General features: G+C 47.7%; 1 protein-coding gene across 2 annotated transcripts in view; it reads left to right on the top strand.

Moving 5' to 3' along the window:
- MTMR14 (myotubularin related protein 14) overlaps positions 1-22,206 on the top strand; it is a 42,205-nt gene extending 19,999 nt beyond the window's left edge. Inside the window, exons 8-19 of one of the 2 annotated variants that reach the window (XM_080915035.1) lie at positions 2,237-2,307; positions 2,762-2,836; positions 6,802-6,868; positions 7,368-7,453; positions 7,716-7,792; positions 8,031-8,067; positions 10,079-10,146; positions 10,973-11,031; positions 11,209-11,347; positions 11,992-12,171; positions 18,413-18,568; positions 21,619-22,206. In XM_080915035.1, the coding sequence (XP_080771161.1) occupies positions 2,237-2,307; positions 2,762-2,836; positions 6,802-6,868; positions 7,368-7,453; positions 7,716-7,792; positions 8,031-8,067; positions 10,079-10,146; positions 10,973-11,031; positions 11,209-11,347; positions 11,992-12,171; positions 18,413-18,568; positions 21,619-21,802 (1,199 nt within the window). In that variant the 3' untranslated portion in view covers positions 21,803-22,206. The remainder of the gene's footprint in view (positions 1-2,236; positions 2,308-2,761; positions 2,837-6,801; positions 6,869-7,367; positions 7,454-7,715; positions 7,793-8,030; positions 8,068-10,078; positions 10,147-10,972; positions 11,032-11,208; positions 11,348-11,991; positions 12,172-18,412; positions 18,569-21,618) is intronic. The other variant, XM_080915036.1, reaches the window with a different exon arrangement.
- Positions 22,207-22,678: the final 472 nt, after the last annotated feature.

Raw genomic sequence — 22,678 nt, 5'->3', positions numbered from 1 at the left:
GCTGCAACCAGATATCAAGTGGATAAATAATTGGGGGGAAGTTTTCCAAAAGTAAACAATGGTACTTCCATTGATAGAACAAAACATTCCATGGTCAGAGAGAATGATGCTCAGTGCAGTAAACGGGAGTACATGGTACAAACAGCTATAATCCCAGTACGTGGGAGGCAGAGATAGTCACTGTAAAGTCAAGTCTAATCTGTGTAGTACAGTCCAGGCCAGCCAGGACTACACAGTGAGACATCTTAACATAGGCAAGGAACAGGATGCACAGTTATCTAGTTTATATTCCCAGTTATGTAGAGGGAAAAGTGCCTACAAAACTGAGCAGAAATGATGACATAAAAATTTTGATCTGAATTTATTTCCATGAAATTTTTATGTACTTCGCTTGTCTGGTTTTATGTGTTGAGAGGAGGATCCATAAGACAAGCCAAAATGGAAACTAGCCAGACACAGCCATGAAGGGACAGAAGCAGCACTTGGTTTCCACGCTTGTGTTCTTGGCTTTCTCTTCATGCCTGTGTCACTTTACAGAACAAAATTGCTGTTACTGAAAGTCACAAGATACCTTTGGCCTTCAAGGACTGTCACTTGAGTCCTTTAAGAACTTCAAGGCTCACAGGGGACTGAGGATAGTATCGGTTTAGCTTATATTGGAAATGAGCAGTGCTCCCAGCTCTTCCTTCACAGCAGAATAGATGGGGCCAAACTCTACTGCACAAACTGTTTCCTTTTGAAGTGAAGTTACTCTCCCCTGCTTTTTTGCCCTTACTACTTGGTTCAGAAGCTTATTGTAATAATGAAATCAGGATCTGCCTGGTACCATATCTGTTTGCTTTAATTTTGTCAGTTTCTCACAAAAACTGTGTGTGCATCATAGGCTTTGTTGAAACTCATCTTGGGGCCTGTAGAATTGCTCTAGCAGTCAGGATTTAGAAAAGTAGAGAATTTTATGGTGCCCTTAGAGATAACTGGGATCTCCTCTTAGCCCAGGCTCATAAACCTCAAAGCCTCTGATAGTTACAGCTGTACTTTCTCCTGGCAAGGCACCCCAAAAAGTGTTATGCTAAAGATTATGAAGTGTTATGCTAAAAATTAGTCTGTTTTGAGTCTGGGTTATTAGTATGTGAAATGAAAGCCACATTGAGCACATGGGCTCTAGGACCCCACCTTCTCTCCTCAGAAGGCTCTATTTTGCCCTGAGGCAAGCCCAGAAGTCCCTGGGAACTCAGCCTCTGGCTTCACAGAATTGAGAAATTGCTACCTCTTACTGGACTTTGTGTAGCCAAAGCCATGTGTCTGCTGGAGTCAGCACATTCATTAGTTGAGAAACTCAAAAGTCACTCTTTTAAATTGTTCCCCAGGTACCTTCCCCTACCCTGTGACTTAATGCCACAGTAGCATCTACTATCAAAGTGGGTATGTTCATCTGACCAGCATGGTCTGCATAGCCAGTTCCAGGTTATAAAACAAAAGGCTAGTTGAATCCTGTGCCAACCTCTTGGCTTAGTCATGTGATGTCAGTTATGTGTTGCCGTTTGAATGTTACAGGTCCCTGAGTAGCTGTGCAACTGACTATACTGTCTCCATGTATTACTGCGTTTCAGCCTAAACAGCCATTCTACAAGTAGGAAGACCGGTGCTCTATGACACCAGCTTAATCCCAGTCACAGGTGTGGTAAAAACTGCACTTTGAAGTTAGGCTTGTTTCCAAAGCCTCTTCTCTGTCCAGTTCCTCCCTGTGTTGACAAGGCCTTGCCTGGTAGAGTTTCGTGGGAGTTTGAATAATGGAGAAAGTACCTTTACTGCTGCGTTGGCGATGATGTCAACTGAGCACTTGTTAGCTTGCAGGTGTGGCCCGTGTCTCTGGAGTAAGGATGTGCAGTTCTTTCTGAAAGATTGCTGCACACATTATCAAAGATGGTGCCTCAACATCTGCAAGACAGTGGACTCCTGCTATGACTGGGCTTGTAGGATAAAAAGGGACCTTCAGTGAGAGCAGCATCACTAGTGGCCAGAGAACACAGTGTTGGTGACAATTGAGACCTTGTATAGCTAAAGATAAAGTGATGCCAAGAGCTTGCTCTGGCTGTGGACCTCACCTTCCAGTAAACCTCAGCCTGCTTGAGGCCACCAGTTTAGAAAGCTGAGTGAGATCTTTGCTCCCAGGGCTGTCTCAGGAGCTTTTTTGACCAGGACAGGAAATGCTGTAACTTTGCTTTTTTTTTTCCAGGCTGTGAATTCTTCAAGGAATATAAAGATCGAGATTACATGGCTGAAGGGCTCATATTTAACTGGAAGCAGGTATGAGTAACAATATTCAGCTATGTTTCTTTGTAACAGGAGACCACAAAGAGCTAGTCGTCCTCCCAGGGAGAACACTACCCTTTTCTTATTGCCTGAATTAGTCTTTTCTTCTGCTCAAATGAGTGTGTAAATATCTCACAGCACACCCCCTTTCCCCATTTCTCATGGCTGCCTGGAAGCAGCATTCTTTCTTCAGGTAGCAGATTGTGTGCAGGGAGCCTCCAGTGGCTTGCTCTTGCTTCTTGCAGCTTCAAATACTTTGGTTTCTGACAGATAAACTTCCTTCAGCCATATGACCTGTCAGTTTGCTTTTTTAAAGCTATTCTAGAGTACCCCAAGCATCTAGCCCAGAAGGCAAACACTATGGAAGTCTGTTCTGCTTCAGAGATAGGACCTGTTGTTGCCACAAGTACATCTGCTCAATTACATCTCAGTGTCATTCTGTCCTTAGGACTACGTCGATGCCCCACTGAACATCCCCAACTTCCTGACTCAATCTCTGAACATTGACTGGAGCCAGTATCAGGTGAGGGCCTGATTATGCAGGCAGTATAAAGGGGGGGATATTATGACCAAGGGACTCTGTTTCCTATCCTTTGAGACCCTTGTGCAAATTCTGTGGTGTTCTGACATCCCCCAGCCTAGACAAAAAGGGATTGCTTGTCTATCGAATTGTCTTTTTGCATGTGTGGTTTTCTTTTCCACAGACAAGGTCTCACTGTATAGCCCTAGTTGACCTGGAACTCTTGTGTACACCATCAGGCCAGCCTTGAATTCAAAGATCTTAAAGATGTATACCATTACATACATCAGTCCTTACTGCTTTTGACCTAGAGTGTTAGTCTTCTGAATGTAACTCAATTTCTGTCCACCAGAGGGATCTATTTCCAGGGGACCTCACAAAGTCTGTTTTTCCACATCTGGGCTCAGCAGCTTTTCATTTTTCTTTTTAATGTGTTCTGTTAGAAGAAGTGTGAGCTGCCTGACCTCATTTGACTGCAAAAACCTTAAAGATGGAGCTGGCTCTCCAGACTGTTTAACTGTCACAAGCTGACAGCTGCTGGGAGTCTCCCTTGCTGCTTGCTACTTGCCTCAGACAAGACAAGTAGCTCTTCTGCCACCTTTTCCTGTCCTGTCCTGTTACCTGGCTGCTCTCAGCTTCTTCCTGTCTGGCTGACACCTTGCCCTTCAGGATTTGGCTCTGTGTTCACTTCAGGAAGACTTTCCTGATTTGCCTTCTCTCCCCAACCCTGATGATTGGACGCCTGGATCTGCCTTCCCATTAACCCCCTGGGTGTATCTATCATGGAATTTTCCACCGAGCTGTAGTCACAGGTTTAGAAATCTGCTCCATGAGGACAGAGGAGCCACATCTTGTGTATCTCCTCCTCGTGTCCCCACACAAAGTTAGGCATTTGGGGAGAGGGCACGTGTCTAACATCCCTTACTCAGAAGGATCATTGCAAGTTTGAGGCCAGCTGAGCAACTTAGAAGACCCTGTCTCAACTGAACTCAGGCCACCAAGGTTGATGATAAGTGCCTTTACCCACCATGCCATCTCTCCAACATGGATTTATCTTATCATAGCTTAGATGCTCAGGCAACTGAGTAAGTACATGCAAGAGGGAAATTTCAGCATCACCCTGCACAAGTGTTTCTGTAAGAGGATCATTAGAGAGGAAAAGACATCTGGTCCTATTCATTGGCATCTGAAGAGTAAGTAGGCTTATGGGGTCCTTCACCCTGGGCTGTGGCTTCACAGATTAAATGACTAAGGGGAGCCTACAAGCTCCTCAGTTTGTGTGCAGAGCTCTCAGATGGCCTCTACCTTAAGCTGCTCTTCTCTGGGGCCAGTTGTTTTCCTTATGAAGGTGCCGGTTAGATTTGAACTACTCACCTCGGGTGACAGGAGGGGCTATGTGCTGATCCTGATAAGGCCATCTCCTCTGAGAAGGGTGGAAAGAGGGCTCTCTGGCCTTGAGCAGACTTTGCCTTTCCCTAGAAGAGCAGCCCTAGTCCAGGCCTCATTAGGACCCCTGAGTGTGAGTGTTCTCTGAGCAGGCATGCTGCTGGCTAGCTGGTTTAGAGAGTGGACCTGACTTGATTCCAGGCACGTGATGGTGGCAGGATGAAATGCAGCAGTCAAGCCAGTTGGTCTTGCTGAATCTCCTCATGTCGTCTTCAGCCAGGAGAGCACTTCGTCCTCTCTGCATGTTAGCTTTGGGGTCCCAAATTCTCTAGTGCTATACCTCACTGAGTGATCTTACCTGTTCATCTCCCCTGTAAATCTTAGAGTCTGGTACTACCAGACCCATTCCCTCAGCTCATCTTGTGTGACTTTGGGCCTCCCCAGTGCAGGCCTCTCCACAGATACCTGGGCCCAGCCCTGGGAACTTGCTTTCTCTTCCTGATCCAAGTCTCCTTTAGATCTGCACTGCTTGTCGATCTGCAGAGCCCCCTCCCACCTTGGTCTCTGCCCTCCCCGTGCTATCTTCACAGCAAGCCTAACCTGAGGCTTCCTGCTCTATGGTTCCTGTCCTCACTCCGCAGAATCCCAGCTCAGAGGAAATCTCTTGGCAATGGTGTGTCTTGCATGTTGAGTCAGATGCATAAAGAGACCCTCATGCTCTCCTGCTGGTAATAGCTTTATTAGCACAATGCTGCAGCAGGTCTCTAGAGCTGCTGAAAGTGGGTCAGAACTCTCTGGGGGCGTGGGAGGGTCAGGTAAATGAGTCTGCTTTAAATTCCTGGGAAAACCATTGCAATTACAGGTGCCGTGTTCCCTTCCCCCCAGGGAAGTGCTCTCTCGTTGGCATGCACAACCCTCTCTGCACAGCCCTGAATGCTGATAGGTAGCTGTGTCCTAAGAGAGCAGAGGCTGTCCCTAGCAAGGGAAAACGGCTCTGCAGAACTGGGTCAGGCCCCTTCATGGAATTCAGATTGAGAGTGGGCTGCTCCGTAGTGCCTGGTCTAGCCCTCTCACTTAGCTTGAACAGGTTTTTGGCAGCATGTGTGTATTTCCTGACTCCCACCTAGTGAGCCTCTTATTTAAAAAAATACACTGTGTACATTATTCATCAAAAGACAGTGTAGTGCGGCATGGTGGTACATATGTATAATCCACCACTAAGGAAGCAGAAGCAGAAAGAACATGAGTTTCAGACTAACCTAGGCTAATAAGACAATCACTAAAAAAAAGGCAGACAGACAGATGGCTCAGTGGATAAAAATGGTCGTTGCCAAGCCTGACGACCTGAGCTTGATCCCCTGCACCCATCAGAGGTGGAAGGGAGAGAACTGATTCCCAAAAGTTCTCCTCTGACCTTTACACACAAGCCATGCCAGCAGTATTATATATAATGTAGTGTTACAACAATTAAGTTGTTGTTTAATGCATATGGGTGCTTTGCATGACTGCATGTCTGTACACCACTGTGTGCGATGCCACAATGTGCAAAGAGGCCAGAAGATAGATTTCCTTGAGCCATCTCAGAACTGCAGTTACAGATGTGGGTGCAGGAAATTGAACCCTGATCCTAAGAGCAGCCAGTGCTCTTAACCAGTACTCTTCAAATACACACACACACACCCACACACACACGCACAATGTTAAACACTGATAACAAAAGAGATAATATGCAGTGAACACACTCATTTAAGGGGAGTATAAGGGTGATTGAGGAGGCTTGTATTTGTGTTGGTTTCCATCGTGTGGTGCCGATGAAGGAATGACTCTCATGTGACTGTTTGGAAGCTGTATCCACCCTGGGGCCCCTGGACTGAGAAGCCACTGGCATGTGGTTGCTTGAGAGCACCTGCTGAAGACTCTCAGAACACTGGGTAAGGGAGGGTGTGGGGAGATGGATGCAAGGAGAACTCCTGGAGCTGAGGACTGAGTCTCAAGGTGTTGGGGTTTGAGGCCTGGAGCTTAAGATCAAGAACTTCATAGAATTGCTGCCCAAAAGGCCACGCTTGGCCCCATTTGTTAGTTTGTGGCAGTGTCTCATGCAGGCTGACGTAGCTGAGGGTTGGTTTTGAATTTTACTGGGCCTCCTTCCTGGGCTTCCTAAGCTGGGGTTACAAGGGCACACCATCACACCTGGCAGCATTTTAGTTGATTTCGGTGGTAGGACAGAACCAGCATCTCTTAAATGAAAAGCATGTGCTCTACCACTGACCCACACCCTAGCTGGCATTTGTGTTTGTTTTGGTACTTTTGATACTCAGTATGTAGCCAAGACTGACCTCAAACTCATGTTCCTCTTGCCTCCCAAGTGAATGCTGAGGTCATGGGCACATGTCACCATGCACAGACAGTGTGTGTGTGTGTGTGTGTGTGTGTGTGTGTGTGTGTGTGTGTGTGTGGCTTTTTTTTTCCTTTGTGGGGTTTTTTTTGGTTTTTTTTTTTTTTTTTTTTTTTTTTTTGTAATATTTAAATTGTTCATTCCTCTTGGTTATATTTCTTGATCCCTTTTCTGTTTTGCCCAGCAGAGCTGGGACCTGGTGCAACAAACACAGAACTACCTGAAACTGCTGCTTTCCATCATGAACAGAGATGGTAAGTCTCTGCCAGCGTCCAAAGCCTGTAAAGTGCTGGCTAGGAAGGTGGGATTACCTCTCCATGAATCCCCAAACCAAAGAGACTTTTTGGGCTGGATTCCTCCCTGAGTATTCTGAGAGCTTAAAAACACACTTGCCGCACAAAAGTTAATGAATTGGGTATAGACTATGTCCTGGACCATGGTGGAAGAGAACAAATTCCCACAAGTTCTCTGACATTGGCCTGTGCACTCTTATGTGTGCACACAGACAATTACAAATACAACTAAAAAGAGAACTTCAACTAAGGAGATGCTAGAAACCAAGACAGATGCTCGCACGCACTCATTTCTAGGATGAGATTGGGGAATAACTTTGGACAGGTCACTAGGGACTGGGGAAGAGGGACACTAAGCTGGCTTGAAGGCCTTATCTGCCCCAGACTGGAGGCCTTTTTCAACCAGGGTTTTCAGGAAAACCCTGTATGGTTCTCATTTGGTATTCCTGTTCCACAATAGATGACTGCGGGCTGCTGGTACACTGTATCTCAGGCTGGGACCGAACCCCTCTCTTCATCTCTCTTCTACGCCTTTCCTTGTGGGCTGTGAGTATGAGCTGGGGTCAGGGAGCATGCAGAGACCCTGTTAGGTTCTACCCTTTGGTGTCTTGTCTCCAAGATAGATACAGAGAGGCTTTAGTGTGAAGGCACATTCAGCAGGTGTCATGTTTAATCCTGTTCTTGGTTGGGGGTCGGGTATGGTAAGGGTGGTATTGTCACCCAGTCTGTGGTGTAATTTGCTCGTGGAGCAAGGAGGCCTGCACTAGGAAGGCAGCTTCCTGATCTTGCCACCCTTCATCTCTACTAGGATGGGCTAATTCATACATCCCTGAAGCCTGCTGAGATCCTCTACCTGACTGTGGCCTATGACTGGTTCCTCTTTGGGTAAGTCTTCAAGGAACACCAGCCTTTGAGGTGTGTGTACATGATGTATTAGCTTTTCTTATGAGGAACAGAGATAAGAAAACAGCTGGGGTGGGGGGAGTTGGCTCCCTTTAGAAAGGATCAAAGATGTTGGCAGGCTTCATGTGATGCATCGGTGCCAAAGACTTGTTCTGTCTGTGGGTCACATGTCTCCCTCAGCTCTGTGTTGTGCTTTGACTTTCTCTCTCTCTTTTTCCAGACACATGTTGGTAGATCGGCTCAGCAAAGGAGAGGAGGTAAGTACCCCCTCATAGACATGTACCACACCTTAAGACAGGAGGACATTCATTCTGGTTGCCATGCTGTGAAGGCAGTTTCTCAACCCAGTGTACTTGGATGAGCTTACCATCCTCTTCCCTCAGTCAGTGTGGTGGGAAAAGCTAGAGCAAGAGCTCCCTTTGTACCACAGAGAAAGTTCTGACCACGGCTACTATGGTCATTTTAGGCTAATTTTCTTTCTGCACTTGGCCCTGGAACCAGTGTAGAAGTTGCTTTCCATGACTCCCATGCTCAAAGCTGAAACATGGAGTGCTTCTGTCTTCAATCCTGCCACACTCAAGAGTCCCTCCCTTTTCCAAGGTGGTCTGTACACCCAGTTCCGCCTGCTTCTCATTTGTAGGCTGCCTCCAGGTCCTCCTTGTCTTTCCATTTCAGTCTAATCAGATTCCTCCTCTGCCTTGCCTCCTCTCTCCTCTCTGCCCTTTCCACATCTTTGCCTGCTTGTAGTTCCCCCAACATCAGATCTTAAATTTGGCTTGAATGTGTGTCTACTGGTCCTGCTTATTGCCTAGGTGACCTTGAGCAGCATGCTTCACCTTGAGTCTCCTGGTGTCTCACTGAGAGATACAGATGCCTATCATGACAGTGTTGGTTCTGTCTCCACCCACCCAAAATGTCCAGAAGCATCCTTCCTTCTCTCCCTCCCACTCCTGAGCTTGCTTCCTTCTTGGCGTCTTATCTCCAGCTTTCTTTTGTTACTTCTGCCCAGCTGCTCATCTCCCTTCCAAATCTCTGTGAGCACTTAGCTCTGCAGAGCTCATAAGCCTGCTCCTCAGAGACGCCATGAACTCTGCCAGAGGCAGAGCCTTTGGCGTTGGAATCTAGGCAGAAGGCCTCTTTGTAGCCTCTTTGGAGATTTTGCTGGTGCTTTAGGACATTCTGTCCTCTACTCCATCTCCCTCCTCCCCCAGAGCAAGCCAGATGCTCCCTTCAGAGAATAATGGCAAAAATGAGGCTGAGCTGACTGGGCTCTGAGTCCCACCCTTCAAGTCCCTCAGTATGTGCATAGGTCTTTGGAATACAGGGCTGAGGCTTTTACCTCTCCAGACTAGACACCTCTATAATATAGCAAGCTAAAACCAGCTGGTAAGTGTCTCTTTACTCTGTCTTTGAGATTCCCAGGATACATTAGCACATTAAAAGGCTCAAGAGTCTGATGAAACACCTGTGTCATTTTATGTAATGCAGGATATTTCCTACTGACCAGATCTGAGCAACCCTCTGCCTTTTTTTTTTTTTTTTTTAATCTTTCAAGGCCCTGTGGGAATGAATGGGTGTTTTTCTGAGTCTCATGGGTTGCACCTTTTGGGATCACTGGGTGGCATAGAGCCTGGTGTGTTGTGCTGGATAAATAAACCAAAGCCTCTGGTATGTTTCTAGAGGCCACTGGACTAGGACACTGGCTGGGATTTGCTTGTGGGTTTTCTGCCAGAGTCAGTCCTCCTCCTAGATCCACTTCACAGTGAAGGCCTAGGCATAACAGGTTCAGCCAGATCATGGCTGCCCTGCCCCAGTTATGATCCTGTATCTGGTGCACCCCTCCTCATGGAATGTCTTTGTTCTTTGTCCTGCCTCACCCACTAATCCCATTGCCCAAGATACTTTCTCTCCCAGCTGTCCTTCCCTGTCAGTAGCTCTCCCTGGGCTCTGAGGTGGAAGTGGGAACTGCTGTTATTTCATTGTAAAAGTTGAGAATGTGTGTTGAAGATTTAAAGGCTCTACATTGAACCTCTGTTTTCAGAAAAGCACATTACATCTTACCTGTCCCTAGCCCATGGGCACCTGCTGAGCCCTCTGTGTCACCCACATCAGTCATAAACTGGAAGGATCCAACAGGGTCCCCAAAGAAAGTCATTCCCCAAAAGAGGTGTTAACCAGAGCACCCAGCTGACTCTTCTGCATGTTCTGTTGTCTGTCTTTCCACTGGGGAAGGCTGGCTTCTTACTGTGCTTTTTCTCACTCCTTCAGATTTTCTTTTTTTGCTTCAATTTTTTGAAGCACATAACCTCCGAAGAGTTCTGTCTGAAGACGCAGCGGTAAGTGGAGGGAGGCAGAGGCACTCAAGGGGCTCTCCTTCACAGTGAGATACTGTTGTTTATCCCAGCCCTGAACACTAGAGCAGGTGTCCATGCCGAGGTCCTAAGTGAACAAGGAATGAGTAGTCTCTCACGGGGAAGAACTGGTGACGCTGTAAGGAGAAACAAGCCTGTGGATAGGAGGACGCACCACTTCTCACTAGCTTGAGCTGATACTCCTCATCTTGAGCCGTATACTAGGGCATCTGTGAGTTGAGAGTGTAGCTCAGGAGTATAGTACCTACTTACTATTCTTCAGGCCCTGGGTTCAAGCTTCAGCACTATTAAAAGAAAAAACTCAGAATATGACCCTATAGAAACTGAATCATATTCAGCTGGGCAATCGTGGTGCATACCTTTAGTCTCAGAATTTGGCAGACAAATCTTGAGTTCAAAACCAGCCTGGTCATCTGCACAGAGGAATAGAAATCTGCTTCCAGCCTGGAGAACAGTCTCGTATATCTGGCAATTGTTCTGGAACTCCAGTGAGAACTTTGATCCTGCTAGTTGACTTGTCTTCTTTACCCACATTTGTCACTTGTTGAGCCACAGTTGGTCAAGATGGTAAGGAAAAGCAAGCTGTGTTGACTTCAGTCAGGCATATATGACCAGCAGAGCCAGGCTGGTAGATCCTGGAAGTGGGCCTGTTACTTGGCAGACTCTGTTGATAGGGCTCATTTCATGAGGTGCCAGGATTTGGAACTGTTGTTCAGGCTGGGCAAAGTCAGGAGAGAACAGTGAAAACTCCAGCTACAGCTGAATTTCCTGCTTGGGGTTGTCATTCTAGGAGGAAGAGTTTGCCAACTCGGGATGCAGGCTTCACTGTGGAAGATATCTGCATGTTGAGTGAGTCCTGTCCCCTAACAGGCTTCACTTCTTTACCATAGCTATTTGAGTATAGACCACGTGGGGAACTGTGCTGCTAGAAGCTTATTTGTCTAGCCATATAGTGTTGAAAAGGTGGGAGATGGGTAGTAGACTGGTCATGGGGAAGGTAGCATGCTAACTTTCTACTGCTTTCAGGACACAGAGATCGAGGCAGCACAACCAGCCTAGGCAGCGACTTCTCCCTGGTCTTGGAGCACTCACCAGGAGCTGTGGGGAGCTTCAGCTATGAGGCTGTGGAACTTGTCCCGGCAGGAGCACCAACTCAGGCAGCTTGGTGAGGGGCCAGACTGAGATAGAGTAAACTCACAGCTGTGGCCCAAGGCCACCAGCCTTAGGGAGCCAGGCTGAAGCCCCAGGAACAAAGGGGGCTCTGACAGAAGGCTTGAGAACATAGCTTAATCCCCTGCTGTCAGTACTGGGCCTCAGAGCCCAGCCATCTGGTTGGTGAGGGGCACTGCATGGTAGCTCAGGAGCATAAAGGGCTGGTGCTCCCAATGGGACTAAGGAGCAGCAGTGAAATGGGGGAGAGAAGAGCACCTGTCCAATGTGCTAGGATGTGATTGGCCATCTCAAAACAAAAGGTAAGGGACCTGCTTTGAGGATCCTCCCACTGAGATGTGGCAGGATGGGTCCTTTAGGTCTTCCTCCTTAGACACACGGCAGATTTTGTGTAGCCACTGTGAGTGAGAGAATGGAACAGTTATTGTGTCACCAAGAACAATGTTCTTGAATGGTCTGAGGCTAATGGACCAGTGTATTTGACTGTCTTACCTTCTCAGTTAAAGTCCCAGCCCTTGTCACCTATGGCCTTGAGCCTGGGAGAGAGCCAAGTATTTGTGCCTACTGTGTATGACATTTTCCCCATAGACAAAGTGACTCTGGGGATCCAACTGTGACAGCCTTGCTCTTCTGCCACAGGAGGAAGAGTCACTCATCCTCCCCACAGAGTATGCTCTGGAGCCGGCCACCGCCCTCTGAGGACCGCCTACCTTCACACCATGGGCTCACTGAAGCCAAGTCTTCTAGCTCTTCATCCTCAAACCATTCTGACAACTTTTTCAGGATAGGCAGCAGTCCTCTTGAGGTCCCCAAACCCAGGTGAGGAACCTCAAGGGGTAAGGGACCTGCTGTAGGATGTGGCTGGCCTTCCTCCATTATCAAGTTTGGAAGTGGGATATCTTACATTTAAGCTAGCTGGGTTTCCTTGGTATGTGCTTTGATGGGTAGCTACTTAGGAGCTGAAGGAAGTGGATAGTTAGCAGGCCCACTTTTTGAAGGATTGCTTGCTGTTAGGGCACAGAGCCTTCACTGGTTTGTAAAGACTTTTGTAATTGTTTCCTGGAATACTGTGCAGTATGTGGGTACACAACATTGTAACGATGGTCAGGACTGCCGCCATGTGTTACCTTTGGAAGATTCCAGGTCTCTGGACTGCCCATTGTTTACTCAAGATGGGTCAGGACACTTTGGGTTCATTAAATTTCACATCCCATGTCCACAGAGAAGGTACAACAGAGAAGGGATCAATCAGATGTGTGGCTGTGGAAGACCACAGCAACTCAGTATACATTAAAAAAGCATCAACTGGAGCCAGATGTGCCATGATGAGGTGGCCAGCATGCTGCCTCCTGGGAAAAGCTAAAACAGTGTACCCCAGGGCCAATAAATGGGAGTGGGGTGGTCTGGCACTTGGGGGAAAGCATTTCCCAGCTGATGGTCCTACTTTTTTCATCTCCTATTCCAAATAACTGAGTGCTGATTGCTTTCCTGCCTAAATTCCTAGAGACTTCATAGCCCTTCAGAAGAGAACAGAACACTATAGAGTTGAGAGGTCACTAAAGGATTAGCAAAATGGACATGATCTCTGGAATCCCACTTAGACCTGATTTCAGTTGTGCCATGTAATGTCCTTGTAGCTTTCTGACTCCGTGTCCTCCTTGGTAGCAGGCCTGTTAAAAGATTAAAACTTTTGGTACCCACCTTCGGTTACTGGACAGTAGACAGGAGGCAGAGCAGATGAGTGGTAGGTGGGCAAGCATGATGCCAGCTGCTTGCCTATGTGCCCTACCTCAGTGCCATTTGCAAACCCTGATGCATTTGTTAAGCCAAGACTGTAGCCCTTGGTGGCTGTGACTAAATGCAGCCAGGGCCAAGCAGACAGCCCACATTGCCTGTGCCTGTTCACATGTGAGGTTGGCATGTAGGCCTGTTGCTGTGACCCCTTGTCTGCACTTGGCTGTCATTAGGGTTACTCTGGGTTGTAGTGGCACTCACTATAAGACTCTTGCTGTCTGAGCTGAGGTTCTTGCTCATGGTTCCTGGCTCCTTTTCTGCTTGTGTAGTACCACTGAGTAACTGAAGGAAACCAGAAGGTTCTGCTTGCCATCTAGGCCTCGCCCCAACTATAGACAACACCCATGTTGACCTGTCAGTATTCCTTCTGCTTCTCCACCCACTGTCATAGCTTCTTTCAATCTTGTGGATTTTTTTTTTAAACATTTGACTTTTATCAGCTGGTCCAGAATGGCCACAAAGGTCCTCTCTCTGGGAGGCTGAGGAGTATTGGGGGATCCACATCCAACCCCAAAGCCCTATACTCCAAGCCCAGGCCAAGGATCGTATGGACTTAAATGGGAACTGGAAAGACAGTGTGTAGGCTAGATGTGAGCAGCATCTTCTGTGAATGTCTGCCCAGTGCTAGGCCAGCTAGCCAGGCAACGCAGTTCTGAATCGGACTTCTACTGCCAGAGGTTTGAAAGACTACACTATTCTAATTTGGAGCATTCTAATTATGTATCTCCATTAACATTAAAATTAATTTAGTCTCTTTTATCTTAATGTGCCTGCGGGATCCTGTCATTAGCTACTATGCCTCTTAGGTAACAGTAGCCAATCAGGTCTCAGTGCTATGGGCAATTCTGTGTGGAAACACCCCTTTAGGAAAGCTGACTGCCAAAGTCACTGCTGATGTGAGTGCTAGGTCTCATGGGCTCCACATTCTCTAAACTTGTCTGTCTTAAAGTGAGCAGGACCCCATGAGAGAAATCTGGCTTTGCTCATGAAGTGGGGAGGGAAGTTCTGTGGAGTGCTGATTCTTAGCAAACCTTAATCCACATTCTCATTGAGAAGACAGTGACGTTTTGGCTTTTCACTGCCATTGTATAATCAGCCAAAGGTTCTGATTGTATGGCCTTAACTAGGAAGTCACCATGCTTCACCTTGGTATGGTCTTAATCTTTGCTCTTATGTCTCTTTAGGGGTGAGGGTGGGGGTTCTGGCATAGTGAGTGCTGTCCATGACCAAGGAAGATGGTGCCACCACTGAGCCCAGCTTGGTGCCAAACAACCTGAAGAGCAGATGAACTTGGCTGAGAGACACCCAACAGCCTGGTTGAATAGCTAAATAGCAACATAGGAACTAATCTGCTGCCCTGTTAGCTGCTTCCCCGGGCACTGCAGTGAGCTCTGTCCCAGGCTGTTTATACAACAGAGAAGACGGGGCACTCTGTACACAACACAGTTGCTGCCCTGCTCCACACCTAACATGGGTGCTGGCATACCTAAGGCAGTCCCAGCTTGAGACCTTGGGGAGAAAACTGAGCACCAAGACTTCTCCATGAGGAATGTAGGAGCCCTTGTTGGGTCGACATGTTCAAATATAAAAAGGCCAGTGTAGTGAGAGTCCCCTCCCAGGTTCTTGGGCAGAGGCCAGGGGCCATCCTTGAGATGCATCCCAAGTTGCCTTTATGATTGGTGTCAAGAGGAGTCTGGATCTGGTAACATATAGGCCCCTCAAAGACCTGGCTCCAATATTCCCTTAATGTCATTTGCCACCTGGTGAATGGCTTTCCTTTCTCTAATCTGTAATCAGATTCTTTAGGCAGGAGGCTACTTTCAGACATTCTGTGACCGCATGATTAGTCGAGATGCTTTCAGAAAGCAGTAAGGGAAACAGACAAATGGAAAAGGTACTGCAGGTATACTCTTACCTGGGTCCCTAATTCCCTGTGGGTCCTTGTCGTTGCTCTTCTGGCAGCTCTCTCCATCTTGCCACAGTGGCTGCTGGCTGCTGGCTCCTGAGACTCCCCTTGCTTTCCTTTCTCACACAGAAGGCTCTCATGAAGGCCTCTTCTTCCAGTCACATGTAAAAGACCTCTTCATGAGCTAGCCTCAGATTAAGAAGGAAAATCAGCCAGCAGTGGTGGCACACCTTCAATCCCAGCACTAGGGAAACTGAGGCAATAGACCTGTCTGAAGTCAGCCTAGTCTACTTAGTGAGTTCCAGGCTAGCCAGAACTACAAGGTGAGCCCCTGTCTTTTGGTTTTATTTTTAAGGAAAATTGGCTAGAATGGGCTTGGGCCAGACCAGATTTCAGTCACAGCTTTAGCGTTTCCAGTTGTGCAACCTTCTGCGGGGTGGGGGGGAGAGGAGATCAGTTCCCTCTAAGCTCAGTTTTTTCACCCCATTCTTAAAAAGGAACAGGAACCACTGAGCATTGTAAATTATGGTAAAATGGGAGTAATAAAGTAAGGTGGTATCTGTCTTACCTAGCATGATATTTGTTCTTTCCACAAATGTTCACAAACTGTAGCTGGTTTTTGTTTATTTTTAGGAACTGTTCTTATCAATCATTTATCTGTCAGACATGTCAGGACACTGGACAGCTGGTAAAAGGGCAGGCCTGATGCCTCACCCGCACTCTATATCCGTATTTTTTGTTTTTATTTTTTTTAATTTTATTTTGTGTGTGTGTGTGTGTGTGTGTGTGTGTGTTTCAGTACAAAAACTAGAAGCCAAAAGGCCCCCTGGCTATAACTGCCCTTAGCTAGGTGTCTGCCAGGAGGTAGGAAGAGTGGGCCTTGACTGGAGCCAGATATAAGACTAAAGTGTTGCCAAGAAGCCACTATCCTGTGCATAGGCTTAGTTTATCTAGGCCCCTGGTCTAGGACAAAGCTCCACAGCTCCAGTTTTAAGGATGTTTGGCCATGTTCTCTCTGGTGCTTGAGCAGGAGGCAAAAATTCAGACTTCTTTCTTTGCAGGCTTTGTTGACACTTGTGAGGGTAACCCAAGTACTTGAACTTCCTACAGATCTTCCTCCCTTCTTGCACAGGTTCCTCCAAGGAGACTTACCTTTTGTGTCTGTTTAGTCTGCTGTAATCCAAGTATTAAATGTCTGTCAAATGCAAGAGCTAAATGGTTATTTTACATAACCTAGTCTTTGACTTTACCTCAGGTAGGAATTTCTCGTGTGTTCATTCTTGAAATTTTTCAGTGTCTCTCAAGAGTGGCTGTTCAGTGAAAGCTCTTTCTGTCCTGTAAGAGGGATACCCTCTCGCTTTGCTCTTACCTGGTATTGCCTCTGAAAAGCAAAAGGAAGTGACTACCCCAGGGGACCACAGTGCTTAAGGGGAACTAGGCAGGAACACATTCCATGGCTGTGATTCCCTGGTGAGCTTCCTCGATAGAAACTTCATTGCATTCCTTGGCTAGGAATATCTCATCTTTCCAGCTTCCTCTGCCCAGGTGCCCCACTCCTCACCCTCTAATCTTTGAGTCTCAGAAGCTGTTTCCTCATAAGCTGCTAAAAATGGGAAAAGAATCTACCCATCAGATGAACTGTGGAGACTGAGGAGCTAGGCTGTGCCTCCAGAGGTTTGTACTAGCTAAAGGCCCAGCATAGCCAGAACACCCAGGGCAGGCTTTTCTTTGGAGGCTGGCTGTGATTCACAGGTCTGAGGTTTATCTAGAACCCAGAAAACCTGGCTTCTGTCGGGTAGTAAACCATGTCCTGTTTTTATCTCTAAAGACATCACACTTGGCAGAGAGTCACCACAGTGAATATGGCAAGGCCCAGTGTTGAAGTCTTTCCAGTTCACAGCAGCTTTTAATGTGGAAAGTCATTTGTTTTCCCTTCTATCTAGTGGCACAGCCAGTCTAATGATCAAAGTTCAATCCAAGGGTTTACATGTAGAGGGAGAGAAGCAATTCCTGCAAGTTGTCTTCTGACATCCACTATGGCATGCATGGATTACAAAAACACACATAAATGTAATATAAAAATGAAACTCTTTGTATCTTGGTATGGTGGGAAGCTAAGGCAGGAGGATTGGTATGAATTCAAAGCCAACATGGACTACATAGTTTGTTGCAGGCCTCTTCCAAACAGATCACCGAGCTGTAGTTTAGTCATGGGTGCTTGACAGTACGATTAGCTGAAGAAAAATATGGCTCAGTGGTTAAGAGCACTGGCTGATCTTCCAGAAGACCTGGGTTCAATTCCCAACTGACAGCTCACAACTGTCTAACTCCAGTTCCAGAGGGTTTGATACCCTGGAACATGAAACATACATGCAGTCAAAACACCAATGTATGTAAAAATTTTTTAAATTGGCTAAATGTGGTGGGAGGGGGAGTGTTATCACCCCAGGATCCACTGATTCCAGGAACTAAGTAATGTAAAGTATTTTGCCCCCTACTTCCTGGCCCACCAGTTTTTATACTCTAGCCCTGGTTCTGGATCCTGGTAGGAGCTGTATTTACTATTCTTGAGTTAACCAATAAAAGGTCCTAGCACTTGGGGAGGCTAAAACAGGAGGACAGCTCAAATTTTGAGGCCAGCCTGGGCTGTGTAGTGAGTTCTGGGCTTGACGCCAGAGACTGACTTGCAGCCTCCCAGATGCCCACAGGTCAGCTGTTGTCCAGGGCAGAGGAGGAAGCTTAGTCTGGTGGGGGGGGGGGGGGGGAGAAGCACAGCTCCCTCCCAATTCCAAATCTTCCTCCCTCCCCTCTGGGCATAGCCATGAATTTGCTCTGTGCCGCTCTTGAATACAAACTCTGGCTCCTAGAAGGAGCTGCAGAAGGAAGGGGACCTCAGGGCTTGTCTGTACACTCTTCCATCTAGGCCACCACCCTCCAAGGCTCCAAAAAGCTTGTCCTCCATTCTGATAAGTTCTCAGTCGCCCTGGGTTCCACACAGCATATGTGCATGTCACAGAGTGGGTGACAGCCTAACCTTCCTGGTGGCTACTGTTGAGGTGCCACTTTACTGCAGCAGCCTCCAGGAAAGGCACATCTGCCACAGGCTTTGGGTCTGGGGAACTTCTTGTTGCCCTGCTTTGCTCTTTGTCTTTAGCTTCTGTATCTGCACAAAGCACTCCTCACAGTCTTCTTAATCACTCCTTACCCCGTTTGCTCCTATGGAGAAAGTAGTTTGCTTTCAGCTGTTCTATCAGAACCTCACAGCCGTGGCACGGGGCCATTACCCACCCTTCCCCAGGGCACTCCTGTCAGACATATGACTGACTACATCATCTCCCCTCTCTCTCCTCTCTGCCCCAGATCAGTGGACCATTCCCTGCCCGGATCCTCTCTCTCCACAGACTTTGGCAGCTGGCAGATGGTATCGGGCTGTGGCAGTATTCAGGAACGGCCTGTCCTGCACACAGACTCCTCTCTCCCTTTCAGCTTCCAGGATGAGCTCCCTAACAGTTATCTGTAAGTGTCTTGCTTGAGAAGGCAGGATACTCCCCTGCCCATGTCAAAAGCTGGAGAGCAATTGGGAGTAGAGTGCTGGTCAGCAGTGAGGGTGAGGCTGACCTGAGGGAGCAGCTTGGGGTCTCTACCCCTCCATTTGTCTGCAGCCTGTAGACCCCAGGGAGTGAAGGACTCCTATGGCTGCTCAGGAAGTACGTTAGGCTTCATGTTCACTCAGCATCTAAACGCCATCCACAGATGTGTCAGGTGTGCCCTGAGGGAAAGCTAGCTGGACTGTAACTATAGAGGATTCTATTTATGTGTGAGGCTTTGCCTGACATAAGGATCCTTTGAAACCAGAACAGTGGGATAGAAAGTAGGTGTATGTTAGAGGCCAGAGCAGAGTGGCACTGGCTTAGCCTGGGTCTGCAATCCAAGCAGAACCAAGAGTTGCTTTCTACCCCGACTCTTCCATTTTTGCTAAGGACAAAAATAAGGATTGGCTAGCACTGCTGGATCAAATGCCTCTTCCTCTAGGGGGAAACCACATGTCCCCTTGACAGAGAGCTTCAGTGTCTCGTAGATGTCAGGCAGGAGAGAACTTCCAGTCCCAGGAAAAAAGCCTGACCTCAGATATACATAACAGACCCTTCAATAAGCCCGCCTTCTCACCTCCAACCATGTCATGATGGCTGAAAATGCTAGGGACTCACCCCATCACTACTGGAATCTGGTTCACAATATTCAACCCTTTGCTGTTGGATTGGAGGCAAGTTACTCTAGAAATTGGGAAAGATGAGGGTCCTCCTGAAGTCACGCAGGGGTTTGGCAGACACTAGGATACCTGAATACTCCCAGGTATTCCCTTACAACTGGGAATCCACCATAGGATTTCCGTATCCATTGCTTAGCCCAGCCTCCCTGGCAGCCAGGCCCCAAGACACAAAGCAAGATCTTAGGTTTTTGGTTTTGGGATTTGTTTTTGAGACAGAATCTCTAGCCTAGGTTAGATTGGTATAGTAGTAGCCAAAGATCACCTTGAACTTTTGATCACTGCCTTTACTTTCTATATGTCGAGTTTCCATGCTGGGCCCCCAAGCCTGATTTACATGGTCCTAAGAATGGAATTCGGCTTCATCCATGCTAAGCAGGCACTCTGCCAAGCAAAGCACATTCCCCATCCCATTTTTGTAGGGTAGAAAGTCATCCTTAGGTCTCTTTAAGAAGTATTCTGCTGGAGTGGTGAAAGAATCCTCTCTGGAGACAGCACAGGTCACCTTTGCCCTGCTTGTCAGCATCCCTCACCTTAGAAGCAGGCAGATACAGCCCCAGATAATCCAAACAAATCATACAAAGTCTGAGGTGACCTCTGGATTCCTAGCCAGCTCCCCAGATCTTCTCACAAGGACAGAAGATTGTATCATCTTAGCCTCCAAGACTATGAATCGGGGTCTCCATTCCTTGTGAAGACAGCCCTTGAACTTTGTTAGAACAACACAGTATAGATCCTAGCTGCTTTGTTCCAGTCTGTTTGGGACTCTTAGCCTTGACTTTCCCAAGCCTGTTAGGCAGCTCTGGAGAGAGAATTGCTATCCCAGCTCCACTGCCTGCTTGTGTACATCAGTATCCTGTCTTGGTTCCATTTCTTGTCACTAAACAGACTGGTCTTCATCTCTTCCGCTCCCTAGAGGTAGAAGGCCATGTGAATACACAGGTAGATCCTTGACTATCCCTTGTATTGTATGGATTCAGACATCCACTGAAGCTGAAGAGAAGCTGAGAGACAATGCACATGGCCTCCAGCCTGAGAGAAGCCTTATTAGAAAGGAAAGGCTCAAGGACACATGTCTCCCCACAGTGCCAGCAGAGACCTCGGGGCTGCAGGGATAGCATCACCTCATTTTCTTTATACTGCTGGAGGATCAGTTTGACTTTGCTTTGCCCAGAGCATGCTGCTTCTCTCTACCTCTCAGACAACTCCCACCAGCCTACTTCCCTAGGGACTTGTCTCTCCTTCTCCTCTTGGTATCAAGACTGCCCTCTATTCCTACAGTTTCATCTGTTTCCCCAGGACCTGAGCTTATTAAGAAGGGGACACATTGCTGTTGCCTCTACAGAATCTCTTGGAGACGGATTCTCCAAGGATGGCTTTCAGAGGACAGAAAGCTGGGATGAGTTAGTGTCCTCATTAGTCTTTGTGGATGGCTGTGGAGACTCATCTGGGTCTGTGGCCCTTGAAAGAGGGTTCTGCAGCCCACCATCTAGCAAACCATCTATCGAATGTCTGCACATACCTGACCTGAAGTCCAGAGGATGGTGCCAGATAACCTCAAGCCTCTTCTGTTACACACCCTCTAGGGCATCAGACAACTCTGTGTGGAATTTGCACATGGATAAGCATGGGTCATGTGTGCTTATTTCCCTATTTGATTTGTAATTCCAGACGATGGAGTGAGACTTTCTCAATGCCACAGTCAGTGTCCTAATAGGGAAAGGAGAAGAATCGGAGCAATACCTTTGTAGCTGCTTACCTGGGAGACCCCAGTACTGAAGGGGCAGCCAGAGCCCAGGGCTTTCCACTGAGAGATCTTGGCCTCTTCAGGGCAGTAGGTTTCCAGTGGCTGAATCTCCTCCTAGAGGACAGGGTGTTCAGTCTTAACCATAAGAAAAGCTGTAGCCCACTAGCAGCTGAGACCTGTTGCCATATCTTGGGGGTTGGGGAGTGCCTCCTTACTGGCAGACAAGGTTTGTGCCTCAGCTTGTTCTTAGCGGGAATGGGAGCCAACAGGTAGTGGAGCAAAAATACACCACTGCTTAGCTCCACCTTCCCCATCACCAGAATTGTTTGTCCAGCAGGAAGAGTCAGTGCCCAATAAAAGTTAATGTGTGGAAGAGTAGACTAAGCTGAAAATTATGTGTAAGAGGAGAGAAGCCATCTACATGTTTTGAGTCTGGACCACAAACTAGAAGCTTAACTTTATGCAGATGAAAATGCAAAGATAGGCCATTTGGAATGGCATTGTTGGATCCTGTCCTATGGTAATATATTCATCGCTCTCCCTTCCCTACAGACTCACAGCTCTGAGTGACCGGGAGACACGGCTGCAGGAGGTGCGGTCTGCCTTCTTGGCTGCATACAGCAGCACAGTGAGGCTTCGAGCCGCAGCCCCCAGTCCCTCGGGTGCCATTGGGGGCCTGCTAGAACAGTTTGCCCGTGGTGTTGGGCTCCGGAGCACAAGCACCAGCGCCTTGTGAAGCTGACAGCCCACAGCCATTTCCTGCCCCTGTCTCAGCTGAGCCCTTGGTGGAATCAAGCCATGCCTGGCAAAAGGGGCATTGGAGAGCAGAAGTGCCACATTCCCCTTCTGTTGCACACATGGCAGCCCCAAACCTGAGCAGGCCTGAGGATGGGACTTTCTACCTCCCAGTTTCCTGACTGGTGACTAGTCTCATCACTGCCTCCCACCAACCCTGGTCTTTGATTACTGTCAGCGCTCAAAACTGTGTTGGAGGGTACAGGGGGTTCCCAGGGCCTCGTGGAGGCTATCCTGTCAAAAAAGAACCCATCCTGCAATTTTTATTTCCTGGGAAGGAGAGTCACCTGCACTGAAAATGAGGCAATTTCACACTAATCACAAAATAAAATCAAGTGTTTTGAATGGCTTTCCTCTGGTATTTCATCTGGCTGTGACTGTCGTAGAGCTCTCAGAGCCTTACTACCTGTCCCTGTGCTGGAGGAAGGGTCTAAGTTTTGGGAATTACAATGGAGGGTTTATCTCTGTTCTTTGTGCTGGGGAAAGAAACAGGCCTTGTGTGTGAGCAAATACTCTACCACTGAACCAAACTCATCCCCCATCCGTCAGCATGAACCGTGAAGGGTGGCACGTGAGTTCCTGAGACTGAGGAGTAGGGGTCAACAGCCTGAGTGGGCTTAACCACGGCTGCCTGTTCTGTGCAAGTTCTGGGTCTCCTCACTGACCCAGAGTATGGACTTTCATCTTTAGCAGGCCCTGAAGAAACAGTGCTCTGGGATAGAAGACCTGAGCCAACAGAGGGACAGGCTTCTGGGCTGTGGAGGCAGCCATGAGCACACAGCACAGGAGGGGGCTGCTTGATGAATGTTGGGATTCT

Source organism: Micromys minutus (genome assembly GCF_963924665.1).
Source record: "Micromys minutus genome assembly, chromosome: 3".
Taxonomy (NCBI): domain Eukaryota; kingdom Metazoa; phylum Chordata; class Mammalia; order Rodentia; family Muridae; genus Micromys; species Micromys minutus.
Note: the sequence above shows the minus strand (reverse complement) of the source record. Positions and strands in the feature narration are given on the sequence as shown.